Here is a 23,198-nt window from a genome sequence, read left to right on the forward strand (position 1 = left end):
TGGAATCCTGCAGACGTTTCGCCAAAATCTCACTTGGCATCTTCAATGCTCGCGCTCCGAGTGTTCGAAGAGCCGAAGAGCATTGAAGATGCCAAGTGCCAGTGGGATTTATATATATATATATATATATATATATATATATATATATATATATATATATATATATATATATAAATCCTGCAAATCCTGCATCCGACTGGAATCCTGCAGACGTTTCGCCAAAATCTCACTTGGCATCTTGGCATATATATATATATATATATATATATATATATATATATATATATATATATATATATATATATATATATATATATATATATATATATATATATATATATATATATATATATATATATATATATATATATATATATATATATATATATATATATATATATATATATATATATATATATATATATATATATATATATATATATATATATATATATATATATATATATATATATATATATATATATATATATATATATATATATATATATATATATATATATATATATATATATATATTAGGAAATCTTAGCAGGAAATGTAATGTTTTCTTTGCGTTTAGGATCCATTCAATAGGTCAGTAAAGTTATTGATTCTTTAAAGTCTAATGCTTAAGTAAGTTATGAAATTAGGGCCCAGACGATTAAATATTCAGTTCTTCCTTAATTATCTCACCTCATGGTGGCTACTTTCCGTCTTCATTTAAAATTTCGTTCATTAAACCCATAAACCAAAAGTAAGCGATCCACATGAAAACCCGAATTAAATGATTTTGTTGTCTCACACTTGCAGTCGAGATTCAGAAAGGGGCACCTCTGCTCTCCTCGATGTAACAAACTAAATGACTACGTCTTTGGCTATCAGCGGGTCTGATATTTCTTGACTTTTCAAAAGCATTTCATATGCTCCATCACGCAAAGCTCACTTTTTGTGGATTTGATACAGTTGTAGTTACTAACCGCGTTCAGAACGTGATTCTAAAATTCTAATGCTGAGATCATCAAGACCTTTAACACAACTGAGGGAGCTTTGGAATAAATAGTGAACTGAACAAAATATCAAAAGTCTCTTTTTTTACTCAATAGATCATATTCAGCTCTTAGAACATTGTAAAAAAATATAAGTATAATGAAATTTAAAGTCACAAGCTGTACGAGAGTCTCGTCTTGTCTGTTATTGACTATTACGACGTTATTTACAAATTTTTTTACACCACTACTAATACACCTTGGCGTTTGCGTGAAAAACTTACTGTGAGGTACAGGCAACATACTGCAAATTTAAGGGTTGTAAATGAGTTATCTCTCCTGTGTGTGTGCGTGTGCGTGCCTGCGTGTGTGTGTGTGTGTGTGTGTGTGTGTGTGTGTGTGTATGTGTGTATGTGTGTGCATGTTGTCTCTGGTAAATAAATATAAGAGGTATGTTTGTGTTATTATTTTTTTATTTGTAAACCTTATTATTTATAATTATGCTTTGTATACCTAACAGGTTAGCTATGAATAATCTCTGATAAAATGCTTTGATTATTATTATTATTGATATTATTGTTACAATTATTATTTATTATTAGTAATTATATCCAAATATATGGACTTGTGTGTCAAAATATAGTCAAAAAACGGTTTAAGTAATGAAATTCATGCATGGAACAACTAAAACAAATACACTTTTGAAGGCAAAACTGATATGAAGATCTCTACTGAATGACATTAATAAATACAATTAATTGATTGGACTTTGTGGGATACCGGAAGCGGCGCTATTTAAATGCTTACTTGAAATACTTACTCGAATAGGACAGTAACGGATGACTGTAGCTTAAGTTACTGCTTCGAAACCACAAGCAGAAAGTATACTCGTTCATCTCCGGCACTTCAATATCATATTTCAAAAACTAAAACCATTCATTAAAATTTAAGTCGATTTTAAACAACATCAAGCCCTACCTGGATATAACCTTTCTGCGTTAAAGAAACAACGGTCACGTAATCCTTCAAATGATTTCCGCTCTCCTTTGAAGGGAAATCGAGTGAGTTTTCTACGTACGAAGAAACAACCGAAGTACCTAGCGTCTTCATCAACAGCAGCGTCCACTTGAACACCAACCAAACGAAAATATTTGGCTTCATGACGTTTCCCTGAAAACGAACGTATTCATATTCGATTGCCATGTTTCATAAAATATTGTGGTTAGTTCGTTATTTCCCTCCGTTGAGTAAGTCATCTTTTCAATTATGACATTTTTAATATTTAGCGCCAAATTAATATATAAGTAAAGATCAGCACCTTAATTTGTAAACCGCACTATGCCACCGTAAGATTAATGGACTACATACTTTTGGAATCTTATATTTTTTTGCTGTTTATTGTTCAATAAATAGTTTCCGATTTTAATCTAGTGCTGAATATAACCAAATGATTACTATAATTGAAAATATGGTAGGGAAAAAAGTTAGACCAGTTTCCAAATTCCAGATATTGGAAAATTATTAACATAACTAGCAAAATTGAATTCTTAAATGTGTCCTATAACAGTCGGATAGCGTTGTATTCAGAACTGGTTACTTTTGTGATGCCTTTTGCTGCGATTGTTTTGTTTTTTTTTCAACAAAAATAGTTGTATCAAGTGATTTTATAGTGGGTTGTCCAATATGTCATATAACGCATTATGCACAAATTTCTTTTAAAAAGATATAATACTTTATAAGCAAGCTTATACAGTTTCAAAAATCGAATTTTATAAGACCTGTATACCTATTGCATTGGCTTTATAATATGCCATGTACTAGCAACAGCATTATAAAGTAGTTACTCAACCATTTAAACCAACTTAAAGTTGTTTCATGTTGTAAAATAATTGCCCTCAATTATAAACAACTTAACTTCGGATACCATACTAAGACCTTTATAAATGCTTTATAGGATAAAGTGAACGTAAACTAACATATTGGCACCAAGATATTTAAATTTGTGGAATGAGAAATTTAGTTTAAGCAACAGCTATTGTAATGAACTCTCAGTGGAAAAAATTAATAAACCTAGTGGCAATTTAAAAAGAGCTTGTAAGAAAAAATATCAGCTTCAAAACATCACTCCTTCAATCACACAAGACAAACCAGACAATAATGGTATTGATATGGATGTCCCAAATCTGGCACCCAACCAAACGACGTTAAACAACCGAATAATGCAATGATATCAGATGATATGCCATATCTTATCCCACCACCGCCTGTAGAGGGCGCGTTGGTACACCTTCTTAAACTTTTTCAAGCATGGTTGTCAACTTGACCTAAAAATTGCATACTTGGAAGAAAATTTTACGTATTTTGTTCTTTACACATTTATTTAAGGCGTAAAGTTTATAGAGGGTGGTTCGGTTACTTAATATTTATTTTTTTATTTTTTATTTGTATGTCAGATTTTGATTGAAGTTTAATAATTTCCTACATATTGCATTGAATGTAATTTAATTATTCTATTGTATTCTCCTGAATTTATAAGGACTATAAGATCTCTTGACTTAAACAATAAGGCGTTGTTGAATATTTTGCATCCATCAATAATAATTTCAATGTAAGGAATGTCGCATGTGCTATTTAACTGGTATATTATACATAGATGATAATGCAAAAACACTCAGTTTCGTCGAATTTTATTTTATTATTTACGTGCGGAAAAAATATGGAAGATATCGCATAGAGCAAACGATGGATATGGATATCGTAGGTATTTTCATGCTTGTGACATGACATTTAAAATACACAGTCGTCGATATCTATAATCATTCCCTTGGATTTTAGTAATTTTAAAAGTACAGCCTAATTAAGTACTTAGCCTCGGCTCAGGCCGATTTTCGAATGCTTTAATTGCTATTAAATTATTATGAGCTGTTATGAAAGTTTTAATTCTTATCAAAATAAATCTGGCCATCTTTGGCGATTTATGCAGTGAATGAATTCTCGTATGCAGTATTAACCTATTAATATCTGAAAAAGAACTTTAAGTGAAAAATATATACATATATACATTTTTTAATATTTCATAAAACAATCAAAATTGGAGCTCTTCATTTTATTGCCAATACAGTCAATTAGTAAAATTTGCGGCACATCAAAATTTGCGCTCTCCGAAGTTTGCAAACGATTTTATAAAATATGTTTTACACCGTACTGGCTCTGTCATTTTTAAAACCGATATAATTCGTTGGAGAGTGTCCACGTTTTAAATGCACAACCCAAAATTTATATTATAATACGCTTACAATGCAGTTTAGTCCAATATTCTTCGCTATGATATAAAAGGATTTCTTAAACTACTAAATGATAAAATGTGTGCTCATAATAACAGTCTTATATAAAGAATACAATGCACTATACAAACATTTTGTAATATTTTTATAGTGCAGCTTTAATCTCATTTTATAGAGTTGAATATGTTTGTTTACAACTGTCACTTAAAAATTGTATCAACTTTTAATAGAACTGTTTTGCCACCAAACTGTCGTTTAAAAATGGACTATTTTAAGTTAAGTTGTATTTAATCATTTTGTAGAACGTTATTAGAAATTCAGTATCCTATGAAATATATCTTATAGTTTATACAAACCCTAGAGAAATTATTATTATTTTGTTACTTTGGAAGAATAGTAACTTGGAAACGAAACTGAGGTATCACTTGGTCTAATAATCCTAGCAAGCATAAAAAAGAATACCTGAAAATCAAGTCACATATAGGGATTAAAAAAAGTCTCCACAGACAAGGTGGGGTGGGTCAAAAATCGAAAAAAATATGCATATATGCATAGGACTTACATTAATTCAATTCAAGGATGCAATTACGGCCCTTGGTGGTGGTTCTAGAAACTTAAAAATAATTTCCGCCATTTGCTTTTTAATATTTCTCACCCCACCTGTACAATCTAGGATGCCACGTGTTCTTAATATGAATTTTTTCATTTCAGTTCTAGTGGATTTTTAAGTTTTATTTCGAGTTTGACTTTTTTGATGCATTTTAGGATTTCAAAGTCATAGCTGACTTTTATCGCATAGCTTACTTCCTTCATAAGGACTATTTGTTGGATACGTTTTGTTCCGGTTGTAATGTGATTAAACATTCACCACATTACAAAAAATATAAAGAACACCTGGTAGAATAAAATTGCACATTTAAAAAAATAGTACAAAGTCATTTATGTTCTAAGAATTTGACTACATTTAGTTTTAATTTCTTTCTGTTTTCAACCATAACTATGCCGCTAGATAAAAATTGGTATGCTAATCCCTTTCAAAAGAGTTGACTTGAGTACAGGGATACCGAGTTCTGCCCTGTTAAAGATAATACAGAGTTGTTAAAAAGACTTAACGCACGTAATCAGCAGCAAATAATATACAAAAGGAACTATATATATAGAGATGCTCAGAGTACCATGGCATGCATCTTGAGAGTGCACTTCTTTTTTTTAATTATGATCCCATATGAAATTCGAGAGTGCATACAAGCAAAACATATAGTTTTAATGCTCTTTATGAAAAGCCTCCGAACCAGTGCGCAAGAACAGTGAACTAAGCAGCGAGGAGGGAATAAACCTCTCCAAGGAATATAATATTTTTGCCCTCTAGAGTTAACATATAGAGAATAGTCACTTTTGAAAAAATCCCCAGATGGACAGATTCGGAAGCTCATTTATAACAATTTTCTATTAGCATTTCAAATAGATAGTTCACATCTTATGTGGGCATGCTTCTTTTTAGTGTTCTCAAATCCATGTCCCATTCACTCTAGCTTGTCGGGTAAAACCAATTGCTTGTCGTGTGTTTTGCCTCGAAAGCCTTTAATTAGTCCAGAAGCCGTCGCGGTTACATCGATGAAAGTAGATTTGAAAAAAAAAGATTCCGCGTAACGCATGTGATCGTGCTTGACAATTTCGCGTTTGTCGTAGGTACAGGAAAGGAAACGTTTGCAAAATTCCGGTCGTAATTGCGATCGTTTTTTTTTATCGCGTTAAGCCTTCGTTATGCGGCAAGCAGGCTTCCAGACGACAGTTAGATTGTATCCGTATACTGTTAATTAAAATACTTGTATTTAATTAAATACCAAAAATAAGTTCTGTAAGCTGCAGTACTTGACATAAGTATTGCAACAAATCAAAAAATTGGAGAAATACGAAAACATGGTTCGTTTTACTTTTTGAGTTGGCTGCGATAATATTTGTTTGCTGTTTTTTGAGATTCAAAAGTATTGCTACAGAAATAGTTTATTGCCTTTTGTGTATTGATGTAGTGGTCTGGTGGAAATCTTAATTTGCAACTTACCGTGTTGTTAACGTTAAGTTTAGAAAATAAAATGGATAAAGGAGTCATATCCAAATATTTAAGGACTCGAATTTTAAGATTTTGTCAAGATGAAGAAGAACAAACTGCTATAACTCGCATGTTTCCATTAATTCTCAGATTCGCGGATAATCTCATAATTAAATGAAAGAAATGATTTAAATACTAGTCCTAAGTCAAGGAATCAATTTCTGTGAACGATCCGAGGAAATCCAGGCTTCAAATCAAAGGCGAAATACCCCACATAAGCAAGGGTCGAAGTGGAAGCACAGTTATAAAGCAGGGGACCAGCCAAAAAACCTTTAATTTGTGTTAGAAATCGAGCTGAAGAAATTGCCCTTGAACTTCTTTACTGCGCCCGTTACTTTAAATCCTGCTTTAAAGAGAGAGATTTTGGACCAAATTTTCATGAATTTTTCAATTATTTCCAAATTTAAGAATATTTTAATTTAATTTGTTGCTAATTATTTCCAAGAAAATGCTATTTCACAGAAGTGTAGAAAAGAAAGAGCTATTACCCAATAAAAAGAAATTTAAAAATAATTTCCAGAAATTCATCTTGTTAGCTTTAGCTATAAATTTTTTCGCCATCCGGTACATAATATCTAATATAAGTATTCTAACGGAACGCCATTGCCACATTATTTTTCAGTGACGGTGAATGCATAACAATTTGACAAAATCGATAAATTGACCCAAAACCGGGTGGTACTACTTCAACTCGATAAAGAGGAAAAAATGTGAAATTAAATCAATGACAAAAAATAAAATTATCTTAAGTATTCGCTGGATCACTCTATGACCTTTCGCATACCTAAAATAAAAGAACAACTTAGAAAAAGTATTAAGTTTTTGTTGTTCTAATAAAATCTGAGAAATCGCCATTAAAAGAGTAAAGATAGTTAAGGAATCGGTTGAAACAAACAATTCTGGTTAGGCTCGCATTCGTTGGCATCACGCGAGTGCGGAAATTCGAATTCCGTCGTCGTATAGCGTACTTTCTTAATGGTTTAGCTTGCTCTTCCATCCAACCATGTCGCGTATTGCGAAGCGATTCACTGTCACGGACAAGAGCCTCTCTCCTGATCGTTTTCATTTTTATTTGAAAGAGTTGCGACGTACATGTTCATCACGCACGTAATACGTAAGTTCAAGATTGACGGCAGGTGTTTCGCGTAGACGGCTGCGAAGATATTCGCGTAGTTTGAACGACTTAAAAAAAACGCAGTTATGGTATTTATATTGATACAGGTTACGCGAAAAATAAATTTAAAATGAAATTAAAAATCTGCCAAATTTTTTTTTTTAATGGAAACTACCAATTTTTATATTCTTGGAACATTTAGCATTAAAAATTAAAGCAATTTTAAAGGTTGTATATGCCCAATGTTTTTACTTTTTGAAATATTTCCCATAATATTTGCCATATAAGTTCAGTTAGTCTAAGGTGGCTATGACGGCGTTTGAACAAAACAAGTGCTGATTTTGTGATCTACCATTTCAAAGTTGACCGTAATCTGGCCGACGCGCTTATGAAAATCCAAAGATTATGTATGCATTATTTATACAGAGTAAGATCAAGGATAAGCGATGACGTTGGTGATTTTTTTTATTAATGAACGATCAATAAATAATTAATAGGTTACAAAGGATAATTTTTCCAGTAACTGGTATTTTTCCGAATAAAAATATTAGTTGAGGTTGTAAATATGAACTCATCTGTCCAAATAATATTAGAAATTATATTTTATGAAAAGTGTCTCTCCATAAGATTGTTGCAAAAATATAACCTGATGTTGTAATCCCGTTTCACTAATTTCTGCACTGGACAGAATTTATAGGGTTTCCAGTTATTTATTTAAATGCACTTTCTAATCGTTGTTCTTTTGACATCTATATCTAAAGACGCATTTCAGCTTAAATTGTCAGGGGTCTCTGCAAAATGCAACAAAATATTAAGTTTCTCTTCATTATTCAAAATATGGCGACGTTTATTTTTTCTTTCTTGGAAGTTCCATGTATTCTAAAGTGTTACTAAATCCTGTCGAAGATCTTTTTTTCTGGGCGCCTCCTTAATGTAAATTTTCTAATATAATCTCTAAGAGCCAGGGTGCGGTTTTTATTGTTCGATATGTAACTTTGTAACATATCTTTTCCCCTGTGGTAGACATAGTACGCAAGCAGCGTTCTAGCACATTTAAAAGGAAATATTTTAAAAAGTGAAAAATATTAGTTATATATATAGTAAAGTATTATAAAAATTTTGGCAATTTTTTTCATTTTATTTTCAACAACAAAAATTACTCAAGTGAAACAATAAATGCTTCCGAATGAAAAAATTGACAGATATTTCACGTCTAGCAAAAGTCATTTTCCATATAAAAAATTATGAATGTTAGGACCTTATACACAAAATATGTCTACAATTTTGTATAGAATTAAAAAATGAAGTAATATACAAAGCGTTCCATTTAAAATAAGAAAGTTGATACTCACCCCGTAAAATGAAACACCCTGTGTATACAATATTAAAATAAATTGAAGGTTTGTAATACCCCCATTAATTTAACTTTTAGATCCATTCCCTATTGTTTCTGAGATAGGGTAGTGTCCCGAGATAAACGGCCCAACCTATATAATCGTATTCAGAATTCAATATCACAGACGAAGAAGAATAAGAACAAGAAGAATTTTGTGATTGTCTACGGGAATAATGAACGCTTTCTCTAAAAGCAGACGAGCTTATATTTGGCTTCTTTATGCTAGAGAGTAGTAAAATATAAATTTGCAATGAGGGGGATCATTAAACAGGGTGAACAACTTATAGTTTATATCGTAGACTTCAGTTAAATTGCAATTCCAGTTGCCATTTTTGAATTCTGCAAGTTCAAAAACTCGTAGATATTGAATTTTATCCTTCCGGTCTAGCAGTTTTGGAGACATTTACGTGTTCCGGTATTTTTTACTTACCAGGATTTTCTTGACTGGCAGCCGCCATTATTGATGACTACATATAATGGGCCTAAGAGGAATAAGATGTACGTTTTCTTCAAAAATAATAGCATTTATTTCCTTATGATAGTCTCTTGTCTGTTTTGATTAAAATGCCAATTAGCTACCACCTACCAATCGGAGTAATTTTACGTTTCTTCAAGAATGCTTTTGTTCCAGTGGACCATCCTTCATTTCATGACCATAAGTGTAATGAAAACACCCACTGTGATTTCAGACACTACTTTGTCCAAGGGAACCATTTATTTTATTAAGTAAAACTTGATATATTGTTTGGTTGTCCATTGGAAATAATAATTTTCTCATTTTTATAGCCCGCAGTGTTACTAATCCCGTTTCTCAGTAACAAATTCAGAAACAGTAGCCATTTTCAAAAACGAACTTTGCCAACAACTGCCGGAAGGAATTCTAATTTTAAACACTGAGGCACAGTAGGTCAACCACCGGACCTTATATATCACTTTCAGGACCCTTTACAATCATCATAGATGTTCAAAGCTCAATTGATGGTAAGTTGCTCTCCCAGCGCTCTAAGAGTGAGTGGTTTTTTAGACAAATTTCATATTGTACACAAAACCATTTTCATATTTTAATTTTTTGTCTCCTTTTATTTTCATTTTTAACATAGCCGGAATACAATAACAGCAAAATAATCGAAACAAAGGATTAAAATATCCGCTCTACTTGTACATATCTTCCCTAAGTAAATGTTTAAAAGTTGGTACGAATTGAAACACTTTGGGGAGAAACTAATATGTAAAACTTTGAAACAATCTTCATCGTCGCAATCAATGTTCTAAAAAATAATCTCCGAAAATATTTCATTTTATTTTAGTTATTTTATTTAATTATTGTTGACAAATCGAACTTGCTGACATTTCGCTAATTATCCTGTTAGCTTCTTCAAAGCTTAACTGAAAACTAACCAATTCTCCTGTTGGCTTTTTCAGAACTTAACTGAAACCCAGCCAATGAACGTGAGCAAGAGTAATCCAGATGATTTTTAAACAACGTTACAGTAGCCTGTGGGGGTTTCTTTGAAAAACTAAATATATAATGGAAAAATCCTATCACACCATATTTCACAGAAAAAGCTATAATTTACAAGCATATTGACAACGAAACATCACAGTTGAAGAAGAAAAAAAAGAATTTTGCTATGGAACGCATTCACAGAAATTAGACGACCCTTTTGGATGAAGGAGGTTTCCACATATAAAATATTTACTTCTATAAACAGCTCTTTCAATTTGAAAGCCTAACTTATTCAGAATATCCAATGATGATGATAAGTTCGTCTACCAGCTGTTGAAAGGTTTTTAGAGAAATTTGATATTTTTTGACAGACCACGGACCAAAATCGAAATCAGAGTACTAGAGGATTAAGAATAGCATCTCCCAAGTGTTCTGAAAAATAATTTCTGAAAACATTTAATTTTGTTTCCTTTCATTTTATTTATCTGTAATTAATTTGTTAATTAATTAAGTAAGAAGAAAAACTACACTAAAACATAATCTATTAATTCATCATGAATCTACTCACGCGTGAACAACGCTTGCAAATGGGCCCCAAAACGAGATTGCCGTTGTTCCCCATTTTCATAAGCGAATTTTGTTTGGCGATGAAGCGCACTTCTGGTTGAATGGCTACGTCAACAAACACAACTGCCGCATTTGGAGCGAAGCTAATGCTAAGTGTATGTCGAAACACCGTTACATCCAGAAAAACTGACTCTTTGGTGAGCTTTATGGGTTGGTGGAATCACTGGTCCGTACTTCTTCAAAATCGATGATGGCCAGAACGTTACAGTCAATGGTGATCGGTATAGAGCTATGATTACTAACTCTTTCATTCCTGAATTGAATAACCATGATATCCAGGAGATGTGGTTTCTACAAGATGGCGCAGCAGGTCACACAACTCGTGCCACAATCGATTTATTGAAAGACACGTTTGGTGACCGCCTAATTTCACGTTTTGCACTTGAGAAATGGCCTCCAAGATCTTGTGATTTAACACTGCTAGACTACTTTCTGTGGGGCTATGCAAAGTCATTGGTCTATGCGGATAAGCCACAAACGCTTGACCATTAGGAAGACAACATTCGCCGTGTTATTGCCGATATACGGCCACAAATGTTGGAAAAAGTCATCGGAAATTTGACAGCCAGAAATCATATTTAAAATGTAATGCCACAAAATTATCTTTCGGACAAATAAAATTCATATCAATCGAATAATCCATCGTTGTTTTATTGCAACTTAAAGTTCTCCGCAAATGCTTCTGTTTGTTAATCATCTAATATTTCAGACAAACTCATGGACATAAGAACATAAATCATCATCATAATCATGAGTTCTGAAAAATAACCTCCAAAATATTTCAGACATCATTTACGTACGTGGCAATAGAGATTTAGAATAGTCTTACCAATCGGATACAAAGATAGGAATACCTATCTACACTAAATTAATATCATCTAAATTACTTTTGGAAGAAAATTTGCTTTTCGAATAGTCACATGAAATTTCAATTGCTATTTCTAATTTTTTTTTAATATATTTTTACTACCATTCCATTGGGCCTCTTTTTCCTCCGGTTGTTCCCATGGGGGAAAGCTCCCATTCACTCGTTATATGCAATAACAAATTGAATTATTCATAGTAACACTTTCGAAGTGTTTTCGGAGCGCGAGCATTGAAGATGCCAAGTGAGATTTTGGCGAAACGTCTGCAGGATTCCAGTCGGAGTTCAACAAGCGAACGGTTAATATCCCGGAATATAGTGTCATCACATTTTTCCATCCGTGAATCAATACGTGAAAAAAAAAAAAAAAAAAAATATATATATATATATATATATATATATATATATATATATATATATATATATATATATATATATATATATATATATATATATATATATATATATATATATATATATATATATATATATATATATATATATATATATATATATATATATATATATATATATATATATATATATATATATATATATATATAAAGTTTTTTTTAACTCCTATTATTTTATTTTTTGCGTTTTTTTTTATATATTTTTTTAAGTTAGCAATCTTTCAATATACTCTGGATTCCTGGGTTTCCAGGCCATTGATATATTTCATCATACCGTATTACCGCACAAGTGACTATTTTTAGCATACGCATAAAATAACTTAATGTTTTGCATATTAATACAAATGCCTTGTGGTAAAAAGAATAGCAGAAATAAAACTTTCTCCCTTTCATTCTATTTTTTTGTTATTTATTTATTTATGATTAATTTGTTTATTCCGTAAATTCTAAGGAACTACAGAGCAAACCACATAAGAAAAAAAATATTATTCTGGAACCCTAGGCTACGGTCTAATTCAATTTAATTGGAACCCCGATCAATAATATTTTATTCGACGCATAATGGAACCTTCTCGTGATTTGTTTGCTCTACAAATGACGACGCGAGATGTGGGCCAATTAATTAATCACAGTAACGTTACAAACTATAAATACGTAAGGAGCTACTCTTTCCGAATGCTTCGGACCGACCGAAATATGTTAAATATAATTAAAAATTCGATATTACACGAGGCGTTATGTCACACTAGTAACAAATATGCAAGTAGATGAATTAAAATGACTAATTAACAAATCAGTTTAGAAAAAAATGGTTTTAGGTAAAATTATGTAATAAACGTAAAAATGCAAATTTAACTCTTCGTTCGAATGGAAAGCGACCCGAAATTAACGAAAGTAATTACGAAAGCGTATAAATGTAAATACTGAATTTTTCAAAAATTGGTTATTTTTTCTTAATTGACGACTGTTTAGTTACATCTCACCTCCTTTTTGCCAGGTTCTTTTATTACAATGTATACGGTTATATTATGGTGTTCCTGATTATATTAAAATTATTAGGTTTTTTAATACTTTTGTAGCTTTACCTAAAAATACTTTCTTATCTTTTCTAATTTGCAGTTTTCGGGGTATCTCTTTGCTTTTTCCATTGTATATCAATCTTTAGCCTATTTTATAAACTCGCTGAATTTAGTAACCTTTATTATGTATTATTTATTTATATTTAGGACATCGTATTAAGTAATATGTCATTTACTATGAAAAATATCAAAAAGATTTTATTTATTTTTATTTTTAATTCTTAGATGACATCGATTTCTATTAAAATTAAAATATACCTTATCAAAATTGAAATTAATAAATACTGTGCAGTCTTAACTCTAACACCCTGCATATAAAAAATAATTGAAAATTACCAAAAATTACCGACGTGAGGTGGAGGTTGAACGCTTGAAAAATATAGCATCACATTCCCCCTCGCACTTAACCGATAAAAAGCCGACACTGGAACTCAAGCGCAGAAACTTTCATCGATCGATTGAAAACTCGGCCACACGCATTTTTAACGTCGCGTCGTATTCGTCGTCTGACTGACCGTCGATGTCTTTTCCTCTCGACTGACCGCAGGCTCGACGCACCGTGATAACAACACAAGAAAGGTGGTGAACGACACCACTTCGCGTAAAAATCGTCCAGTCCAGACATGCTTCTACAGTTGTCTTCTCGGCCGCGAAAGCGTGGTCTATTTGTCTTCTATATTTTATTTTTTAGTTAGAAAGGAAGTGGAAGGCAGCACCAAATGGGGCAAAAGTAAAATTAGCTTATTCGGTTACATAATTTTATATTTTATTATTTCTAAAAATGGAATAAGAAATTTATTTGTAAAAAAATCATAGGTAATAGGTATATTAACTAAAATATTTTCAAAAATTTGGTAAAATAATTAATTTTTCGGTATATTTCTTTAGTTAAAAAAGAAAAGCAAGGTAATCTTCAACGGAAAATACGCAACATATAATAGACAAATTAATACATAAAATATACATTTATGGCCAAACAAGATACGTTTTGCCATTGAAACAGAAACTAATAACAACCTCCCATTCTTAGATATTTTTATCAATAGGAAGTCAGACCTAACATTGGGTCCTTGCGTTTACAGAAAACTAACGCACATAGACCGATATCTTAACCCATGTTATCCCAAGCATAAAAAAATACTTTTTTGCTCTGAAATTATTTATTTTGTTGCACTTAAGAATATATTACATGTGTCAAAAAAATAAATAAAAACTCGAAACATACAAAAAAATATTGAACTGAGGTGTCTTTTACTTGATGAAAATCCATTTATCAAAATAAATAAGAACTAAAACTTCAAAGTGACATTTCATAAAGACACGGTGTTGTCGAAACAACTGTCATGTCATAATATATAATTTCGTATAAATCGGAACTTTTAGTTCTTATTTATTTTCAAAAAAATATTGGTGCGTAAACGAACCACTGAGAAAAAACATTAAATAATGTTTTGGGGCACATAAGGAGTAACATATAAAACAACTAAAAGTAGATTGTTTTCCAAATAAAACCTGATTTGATACAAAAAAACGCATAATATTTTATGGTGCATGAGCGCACCACTGGTAACACCCGGTTTCATTTTTGGTGATATTCTACAAAGCATGAAGTATGTAAATGCACATTACACTTATTACAAACGTAAATTGTGTGGCTGTGGCAGATTCTACATCTCTTTCGGGCTTTAGTAGCATGAACAATCATGAGGTGACCTTGATTATCATAATGCACTTCATCTATGGCAGGTGCAAGATTTGTTTCAGTAATTGTTTTATCAGTTTTTGAAAGTCGCAAAGTGATGTAGGATTTAAAATCAAATCAATCACTTCGTTATCAAAAAACATAAAAAATATTTCAAGCGGAGTTTTTCCAGAAAGCCTATTTTTTAGTTCCTCGCATGATCTAAGTTCATCGGATATAGGTGTATGAGTGTAGTCAATCTGACCTTTCTTCCATTTGACAGTAGAAGCAAGCCTGTCGTTTGCAGAAAGCATACTCTTCTTTTGAACTCCAGGGTTTCATTATCTGACGAGTCCCATTCAGGTTCAGTTGTTGATGAATTACAGGACTGTTGAAGGACAACTGTATCATTCGGTGTATGTAATTCGAAAGTTCCACCTATATCAGTTGGTTCCCCAAACTCTTGTAGATTTATGTTATCGTTCATATCTTCTTCGTCAGTCAAGGTATCCACGTCGGGTGGAATATAGACCGCGTCAATATGTTCTGTAAATATTTTTCCACGTTATTTTTAGCATAAATTTACAAGGAATGGACTGCTATAATACATAAGAATACGTAAATCCACATCATACTTTCATTGTTATTGTCTTTATCCATCACAATCTCCTGCATAGTCACCTCTAATTCCTAATTTCCTAATTTCCTAATACCTCGGAAATGCCATATTTTACGAACTGTAACGTTCACTGCACAATTGTTTGATTGTTGGATGTTTATTCTTCTGACTTGTCTAGACTTGCAATAACAAAGTTTTGTTTCACAGATATAACCAATGGTGCATTCACGCACCAGTAAATATTTTCAAAAAATAAAGCATAATCAATATAGTATTTCCAATTTATGTTTTCTACATTACTTAAGAAAAATCGCAATACAAATCCAAAATATGATTTTTTACTATTTTGGATTTACTTGAAAATGTGATCTGAAACAGCCTTAAGACTAAGACAAATAAACTCATCAGCAGTTGCCGAACACAATCACGAAATCGGACATATAATTTTATTCGAGAAAACTAAAATTCGAAACGAAAAATCCGAGAGTCTATAGAAATCTATAAGCAACCTAACAATCTTAACGGCGGCTCAAGCCTCTACCTGTCACCAATATAGGAATCAGTCATCCGAGTCGGTGTTTATGCCCCTCATTTAGCTCCCCCCTCAAACACTATAAAAGTAGGTACAGAGTAAAATGCGAGCCAGTTTCAGTCAAGCTCAGAGGAAGCCAACAGGATGATTGGCGAAACGCTAGCTAGTTCGACTCCAGCTAGTTCGAATCAACAAAAACCGACGCAGGAGGATTCCAGAAGTTTTATAAAAAGTATCTCGTTAAATCGCTATATTTCATTTTTCCAGCCTGTTGTGCTCGTGGGAAGTGCTTAAAAATAATTCTTCAAATGTTTTAAAAAATTTAAATATAAGATTTAAAGTTGAAGTTAAGGCAGCATATTCAAATTAAATAACATTGTTATCGATGTAAAACTACATATGTAAAGTAAACTACATGTTTTGAATATTTGAAATACAGATTTGCTAGAGTTTAATCGGCTGCCAACAAATATTAAGTTGTGTGATAATTTAAATAATAATAAATAATAAAAATTAATTAAAATTTTTTTTATAATTGTTTTGTTGTTATATAGTTTTTTATGTACTTTATACTTTTATACTGTAAAGCATATATATAAATATATTTCTTTCTGCCTTATGAGATAAATGGAAAGAACGCCTTATCTTTTTAATTCACGACTTATCGGAAATCGCGGACCAGAACTAAATGAAAATTTGTGGCACATCACGAGATATTATTGCACACCTTTTCTCGCTTATAATTAGGCATCACGTTTCTCCGCTCTAATAACATTTAGTTATGAAGTCACCTATTTCTTTCAAATAGATAACGCGTGTAAGTTAAGGTTTTCTAACGAAGGATCTCGTTTTTAAAAAACACTTTTTATTTTACAAATAGAACTACGAGGTTTTCTTTAACCCGCTACAAGGAGAACTGGACGCAAAGTACAAAGTTGTTATATATATAAAGTTTTTATGCAAGCGTCGCGTCGCAGATACTGGGGATACTGAAGCTAGCATTTCATCAGCATATTCTATCACATAATTCCTCCCTCCGAAGTGGAAAACAACAGGGACGAAGGGTTGTTTTCGGAAGACTGGTCGTTCTTGGTTTTCTTGGAATCTTGCAGCAAATGGCTCTTGTGGATTTTCCATGCTATAGCTATTAACAAGATTAAAATAAACATCATTCCTGTTGAAGTGGCGAGACTCCAAGTGACTGGATGAATTTCATAACCAATGTCGGGGATCGATGATTTCGCAGCTTCTCGTAGTTTTTTGATCGTATTGAGATCAATCGATTGTAGTTGGAGTGGCTGGTACTTTACATCGTGATGTTCCATATTTTCAATTTTGAAATACCGCAGATGTTTCATCTGTTTGTACCGCGTTACTTTCGTCGATTTGGTATAATTCTTGCGAAATAAAATTTCTAGGGCCAGTAGGTTTGAAATGGTTAATTTGATTATTTTGACGTGGTATAGTATAGTTTGTTCTTGTTGACATAGGTTCGGGTTTATTGTTAGGTATCTGACCTGTCGGTTTAAATACGTTTTTAGGTGGGCCAAAAACTTGCCTATTTGTAGGAAAATTTCTTGGAACTTCGCGTGGTTGAGGCATATTAATTGGACCTCTGGGAAAACTATTAGTCTGGGGAGTAAACTGATTTTGATCATGCCTAATTCTAAAATTTTGATTATGGTGATTATTGTTTTGAAAATAATTTGTAGGGCGAATCGGTTGCACATAATTAAAATTTTGGTTACTAAAATAATTTGGATTTTGTGAAAATTGTTTAACGGGTTCGATAGAAGTATTAGGCAAAACTTTTAATTGAATTGGAGTTCTGAAGATATTTTGTGTATATTGAAAATTTTCCTCTTCAATAATTTGGGTCATAGCTATTTCTATACAGCTCGGATTTTTAAGTCTTATAATACTTTGTAATTGTCCTGGCAATCCTCTAATAAACGTCCTTAAACAAATTTGATCGTATTGACGTAAATGAATTACTTTGCTTGCATTATCCATAGTATCGGCAGGAAATGCATTAATTTTTTGAGCAAGGATACTTCTTAAAACTTGTAATCTTTTCCCAAAATCTAAAGGATGTTCATTTTTAAAGGGGGTGGCCATAAACAAATCCTGTTCTAAACATTCTAAGTTTCGTCTATCGCCAAAACAATTTAACAAAGCTCCTTTAATATTGTCCCACGTTACTAACTCCATTCTACAGCCTACTAGAATTTGTGCGCGATCAACAAGTTTCATTCTTATAGTTCTTAACAAATATTGTTTTAAAATTTCGTCGTTTCCTTGACCATATGTATCAAAAAGGAAATCTCCAGCTGATAGAAAACTATTTAAAGTGTTGGAATCACCATTATATGGCAGAATACTATCTATAAACATTTTTAACAAAGTGTAATTTACACCTGAATTCGACGATTGATTAGAATTCATTTTCAAATTGATTTGACTGTTCTCTACTTTCTGTTCCACTAAATTTAATGAAGTAAAAAACGCACTTAAATTGTCGACGTCTTTATCTTCATTCATAAATTTAATTGATTTTGAAATTTCTTAAAATTGAACTTAAAACTAAGAATCCTTAAAATTATTTCCACCGTCCTAACCAGGGAAGATGAAAGGGGAACAATATGAATTTTGGGCACTAACCTTGATTTCTCTTAGTCGTCAGCCTATTCTTCCTATTGGAATTTTCCTTGCGTAGCACTGCTTGCGGGGGTGATTTCTTGCCTTCCTTGCCCTCAGTCGAACTCAATCACGTTGGGTTTGTCAGACAGTCTATCACTGGTTCGTTTTGGAGTCTAAGGGTTGAAACCCACGTTTCGCAATCTAATCGTCCCGATGACGTGGCTTTGACCGAAAACTACCCCAAATCCTACCGACTGCGCCAGTTAAGGTTTTCTAACGAAGGATCTCGTTTTTAAAAAACACTTTTTATTTTACAAATAGAACTACGAGGTTTTCTTTAACCCGCTACAAGGAGAACTGGACGCAAAGTACAAAGTTGTTATATATATAAAGTTTTTATGCAAGCGTCGCGTCGCAGATACTGGGAATACTGAAGCTAGCATTTCATCAGCATATTCTATCACATAATTTGTATCACGAACATTTTTTTCGGTGAGAAATATTTGCTTTCATTGTCGTTTTTTGCCATTAATTTAATTTCATTTGCCCAAAAAAATGTCCAGTTGCTATTTAAACAGAAACTTAGCCACATAGTTTAGCAGGACGATCCTTGTGTGCAAGTTCATTATTTGCCGACAATAAAACAATTAAATATTTACTGGGATATCATTAAGATCAAGTGTGGTTAAGGCGTTGAACAAGTACTAAGAACGACAACAACTACTCTGAGTTGAGATAATAGTTCCCAATACGAGGGCGCCTCATGCCTCAAAGAAAATCCTAATATCGTTGTCCAAACTCCTAGATGACTGAAGCGAATCCTGAGAAAAAAATCTTTGATTTTATTTCAGGCAAGCGGCAAGGCAGCACCTTACTACATGGGTTCGACGGCTAGCTTACCCAGAGGAACTACGTTCCTGAGAACGTATTCTCCTGCAGTCTCCAGCCTTTCCGCCGATCGAATGAAACCTGTACCGACAGGTGAGTGTTCCGCTCCGTATTTTAAGTGATAAAACCATTTGAAGTCGCCGATATATACTTTGATAAATTAAGATGGAGTGTCCTATTTAAAGTTGGGCACTTCTAAAAGTTCTACCAAAGGGAAGTTTTATAAATTTGTAATTTATTGGCCGCCAGATCTATTCAGAACCAATTCGAACTCTCATAGTATGCATTTTGTTACACCAAACTAACATTCATCGCAGCTTAAAGTTTTGTTCTAAGTTAACAGATCTTTATTTAAGAGGGTGAGCTTTTGTAATATTTTCTTATAGTTTTATAAGAAAAGTATTGGTGATTCAAGTTTCCGCTGCTTTCAAATTTTACTGTTGCTTACTTCAGGTTTTTAAAAATATTTTAATAGCACTTTTAAAAACCTGATTATAATACTTTTAATACTAGGGTTTAATAGGTTACTCTCTGAAGCTAGTATAAATCTAAAAGGCATCTAGATATTTACAAAAACATACTAAGTACACATTTTTCAAGAAGAAATAAGTTGAGAACAACTAAAAAGTGTAGCAACTACTGCAATTATCGAATAATTGACATTTGTCTGAGTATAGTTGAAGTTGCATCCCTCATGTAAAAGGTTTGACTTACATAATTAATTATTAAAATTACTAAATTATTTAAAAAAAAAGTAATTCTTTTATTTAAAAATAGCTTTTTGTTCCTACATGTGCCTGTGACTCAATTCGATTTGAATCGCGATTGAATCGCATGAAAACCCATTTTTTTTCTATATGTAGTCCTATTTCAATCCAAATTCGATTCGGAAAAAATGAGATCCTATCTAAAATTTATTCATGTAAATGCGACTTTGACGTCAGGCTTTAATTTAATTCCGCTGCATCAGGAATCAAACGAACACAATTTCAGATACATTTTGTTTGTATTTTTGTTTTTATTTTGCTGCAAATTGTTAACTTGTAAAACTAAAACACGGCGAGTGATAGTGACTAATATTATTGTTGCTAAAATCGGTAGAAATTTTTGACTAGAACTGAAGGTTAAAAGTGTCTTGGATGTTTTTATAAAATTTAAAATAGTTATTTGATGTCAAAAAGTATGCTCGTTTCGAACAAACTGGTAGAGAAAATAGAACAACTGTCATTGTTAATATTTTATTCAAAACGGACAAGGACGACGGAGGATAAAATGAAATCTCAAAACGTTTACAGGTCGGAATGGAAAGGATTTGAAACCTCACATTAAAACTCACCAAAACTTAAATTCAAAACAAGTTTTAAAAACGACTTTAGTCACATGGTTCTATATTGTTTGCACACATTTTGGGTATTTTAACATTTTGGTCGATGGCTCCCTCTTCAAGGGGTGAAATTTACCCTTACAATTTAGATAGGGACGGCGGGTAAAGTGACTCCTCATTTTAAAGTTCTCTGTTACTAACTTTTCAACTAAGTTGAATTTTAAAAATTATGTTAATGAATTTTGAAGACATTTTTTCAAAAAACAACTTTCAAATTGTTTTAAAGTGTTCGGGTACTAGTTTCATGCTGCAACGCATTATTAGCCTTTTGAGATACTTGATTCATAAAAGTTGAGTGTGACACATGATTCCTATTTTTATTTTTTACAATCTTCTTCCATGCACTAAAACTTTTATTCAAGTTCTCTTCTGACATTCTCCTTCTGCATTCATCTGCTATTCGTTTATGCAACTCTAGCAGAAATTTTAACCTAGTTAGCAAAGGTCTACTTTTTAAATATGACCAGAAAAAGAGTGACTTAAAAATGGAAATCTGTAGACCGTGCAGACCATTCCTTCTTCCAGGAACTGGAAATAAGATGATCCGAGGTATCTAGACCACGACAAAATACATCTTCTTGCTTAGTTACTGATAGTTTTCTAGCTTTATGTAAACGGTCTTCTTTGTAAAGTTTATTTCTTGATTCAGCAGCATCTTCACCAAAGTCAGCGACAGGCAGTAAACAATTTTCAGTTATTTGATTATTACGCACCAAACCTTTATGGATGGAATCTGGCATGAGGAACCAAGGACATAAACTTACAAATAATGTGCCTGTATGAAAGCAGTGGCCTGGAAACATTCAGATGTTATCCCATTTTCAAAAACTAAGAATCCGTCTGAGTTCAATCATCTTTGTTTGATCAGCATTCTTACTACTTTATCAAAAGCCTTAGAAACAGTAGTATTGCGGCAGTTGAGGCACCATGCCAGCGCAAACAGAATATCATCGTAAAAACAATCGGAATTTCGGTCGCTATATAGCTGCGAGATTACTCGTATTATTCAAAGCTGCTGATGAAAACAAGATTTTAGTAAGGCGTGTGACATGCTCAATCATAAGTTCATGTTTGCCATTTTAAAATTCATTGGTTTCAATTATAATGCCAAAAATCTCTTAAAATCCTTTCTATTTAGCAGAACACAAGACATATGTTCTTCTTCAGAAGTGGCACAGGGTAGCACCTTGCATCCTCTTTTGTTTACTATTTATACTTCTTAGTTTTCTATGTCGTTAAATAACCTCAATTATCATCGTTATGCCGACGACACACAACTATACACAGCTTTCAATGACAGTGACATTCGGCAAAGTAATCAACTTATAATTTCTGATTTAAATAACTCCTATAATATTGCAAAATTAATCCTACTAAATCAGCTGCTGTAATTTTCGGAAAATTTGGCTCTTGTTTATAATTAATGACAATTTCTCCAATTTTATGATTGCAGTGAAAGGCTGAGTTTATTCTTGGATTCTAAACTTCCGTCAGCATGTAACTGGAAAGCTTTATAAAGCTTATTTACTCTTCCAGATTCTACTTATCACAAGAGACCAAGAGGCTGCTTGGAGACTCTATGATGTTCTCTCAGCTGAACCACTGTTCTAGTAAATACAGTCCTTGCCTTGATGCAGCTGATAAAAGACGATTCCAAAAACTTGCAAACTCATGCCTGAGGTTGATTTATTTTTCAAACACGCCCAAGAATTTCCAATTTGCTCCTAACTGTTTGTTGGCTCAATATGTATAATAGATTCAAGTTGCATAGGGCGCCTTTTTATTTTAAGATCATTAAAAATAATGTTTAATAAAATTTCCTTTAGAGCAAACGTCGGTGGGCTTAATTTGCGTAATAGGGAATTGTTGACTCTTCCCCAGCACAAAAAGGAAGTATTTAAATGGTCATATTCTTACATTGTTGCTTTGTTAGTTAACTCTGCACTTGTCTGGAGTTAAGTTTAAATTGCAATACTTGATCATTTGTGTTCATGGTTTCCTATTCTTCTCCTTTTATTCTTACCTTTTCCATTTTCCTCTCTTCTTTCATATTTATTGTTTGTTTACTTACTATATAAGCCTTATTCTTTGCTGTCTGGAACAATGAAGCTTAACAGTATCTGGGTTTTGCCT

General features: G+C 32.4%; 2 protein-coding genes across 18 annotated transcripts in view; one reads left to right on the forward strand and one right to left on the reverse strand.

The window, feature by feature from the left end:
• LOC132696512 (neuronal pentraxin-2-like) overlaps positions 1-13,846 on the reverse strand; it is a 29,051-nt gene extending 15,205 nt beyond the window's left edge. The window contains exons 1-3 of one of the 3 annotated variants that reach the window (XM_060661375.1): positions 13,672-13,846; positions 1,965-2,156; positions 1,807-1,912 (exon numbers count right to left, since the gene is read on the reverse strand). In XM_060661375.1, coding sequence (XP_060517358.1) covers positions 1,807-1,912; positions 1,965-2,156; positions 13,672-13,707 — 334 coding nt within the window. In that variant the 5' untranslated portion in view covers positions 13,708-13,846. Of the gene's footprint in view, positions 1-1,806; positions 1,913-1,964; positions 2,157-13,657 lie in introns of all 3 variants that reach the window. The other 2 variants (XM_060661377.1, XM_060661376.1) reach the window with 2 other exon arrangements.
• The window catches only part of LOC132697310 (coiled-coil domain-containing protein AGAP005037), a 402,124-nt gene that overhangs the window by 319,807 nt on the left and 59,119 nt on the right, over positions 1-23,198 (forward strand). For all 15 annotated transcript variants that reach the window (XM_060662680.1, XM_060662688.1, XM_060662686.1 and 12 more), the window contains one exon: positions 19,645-19,774. In XM_060662680.1, coding sequence (XP_060518663.1) covers positions 19,645-19,774 — 130 coding nt within the window. The remainder of the gene's footprint in view (positions 1-19,644; positions 19,775-23,198) is intronic.

Source organism: Cylas formicarius, unplaced genomic scaffold (assembly GCF_029955315.1).
Source record: "Cylas formicarius isolate icCylForm1 unplaced genomic scaffold, icCylForm1.1 PGA_scaffold_1__22_contigs__length_36826433, whole genome shotgun sequence".
NCBI classification, from domain to species: domain Eukaryota; kingdom Metazoa; phylum Arthropoda; class Insecta; order Coleoptera; family Brentidae; genus Cylas; species Cylas formicarius.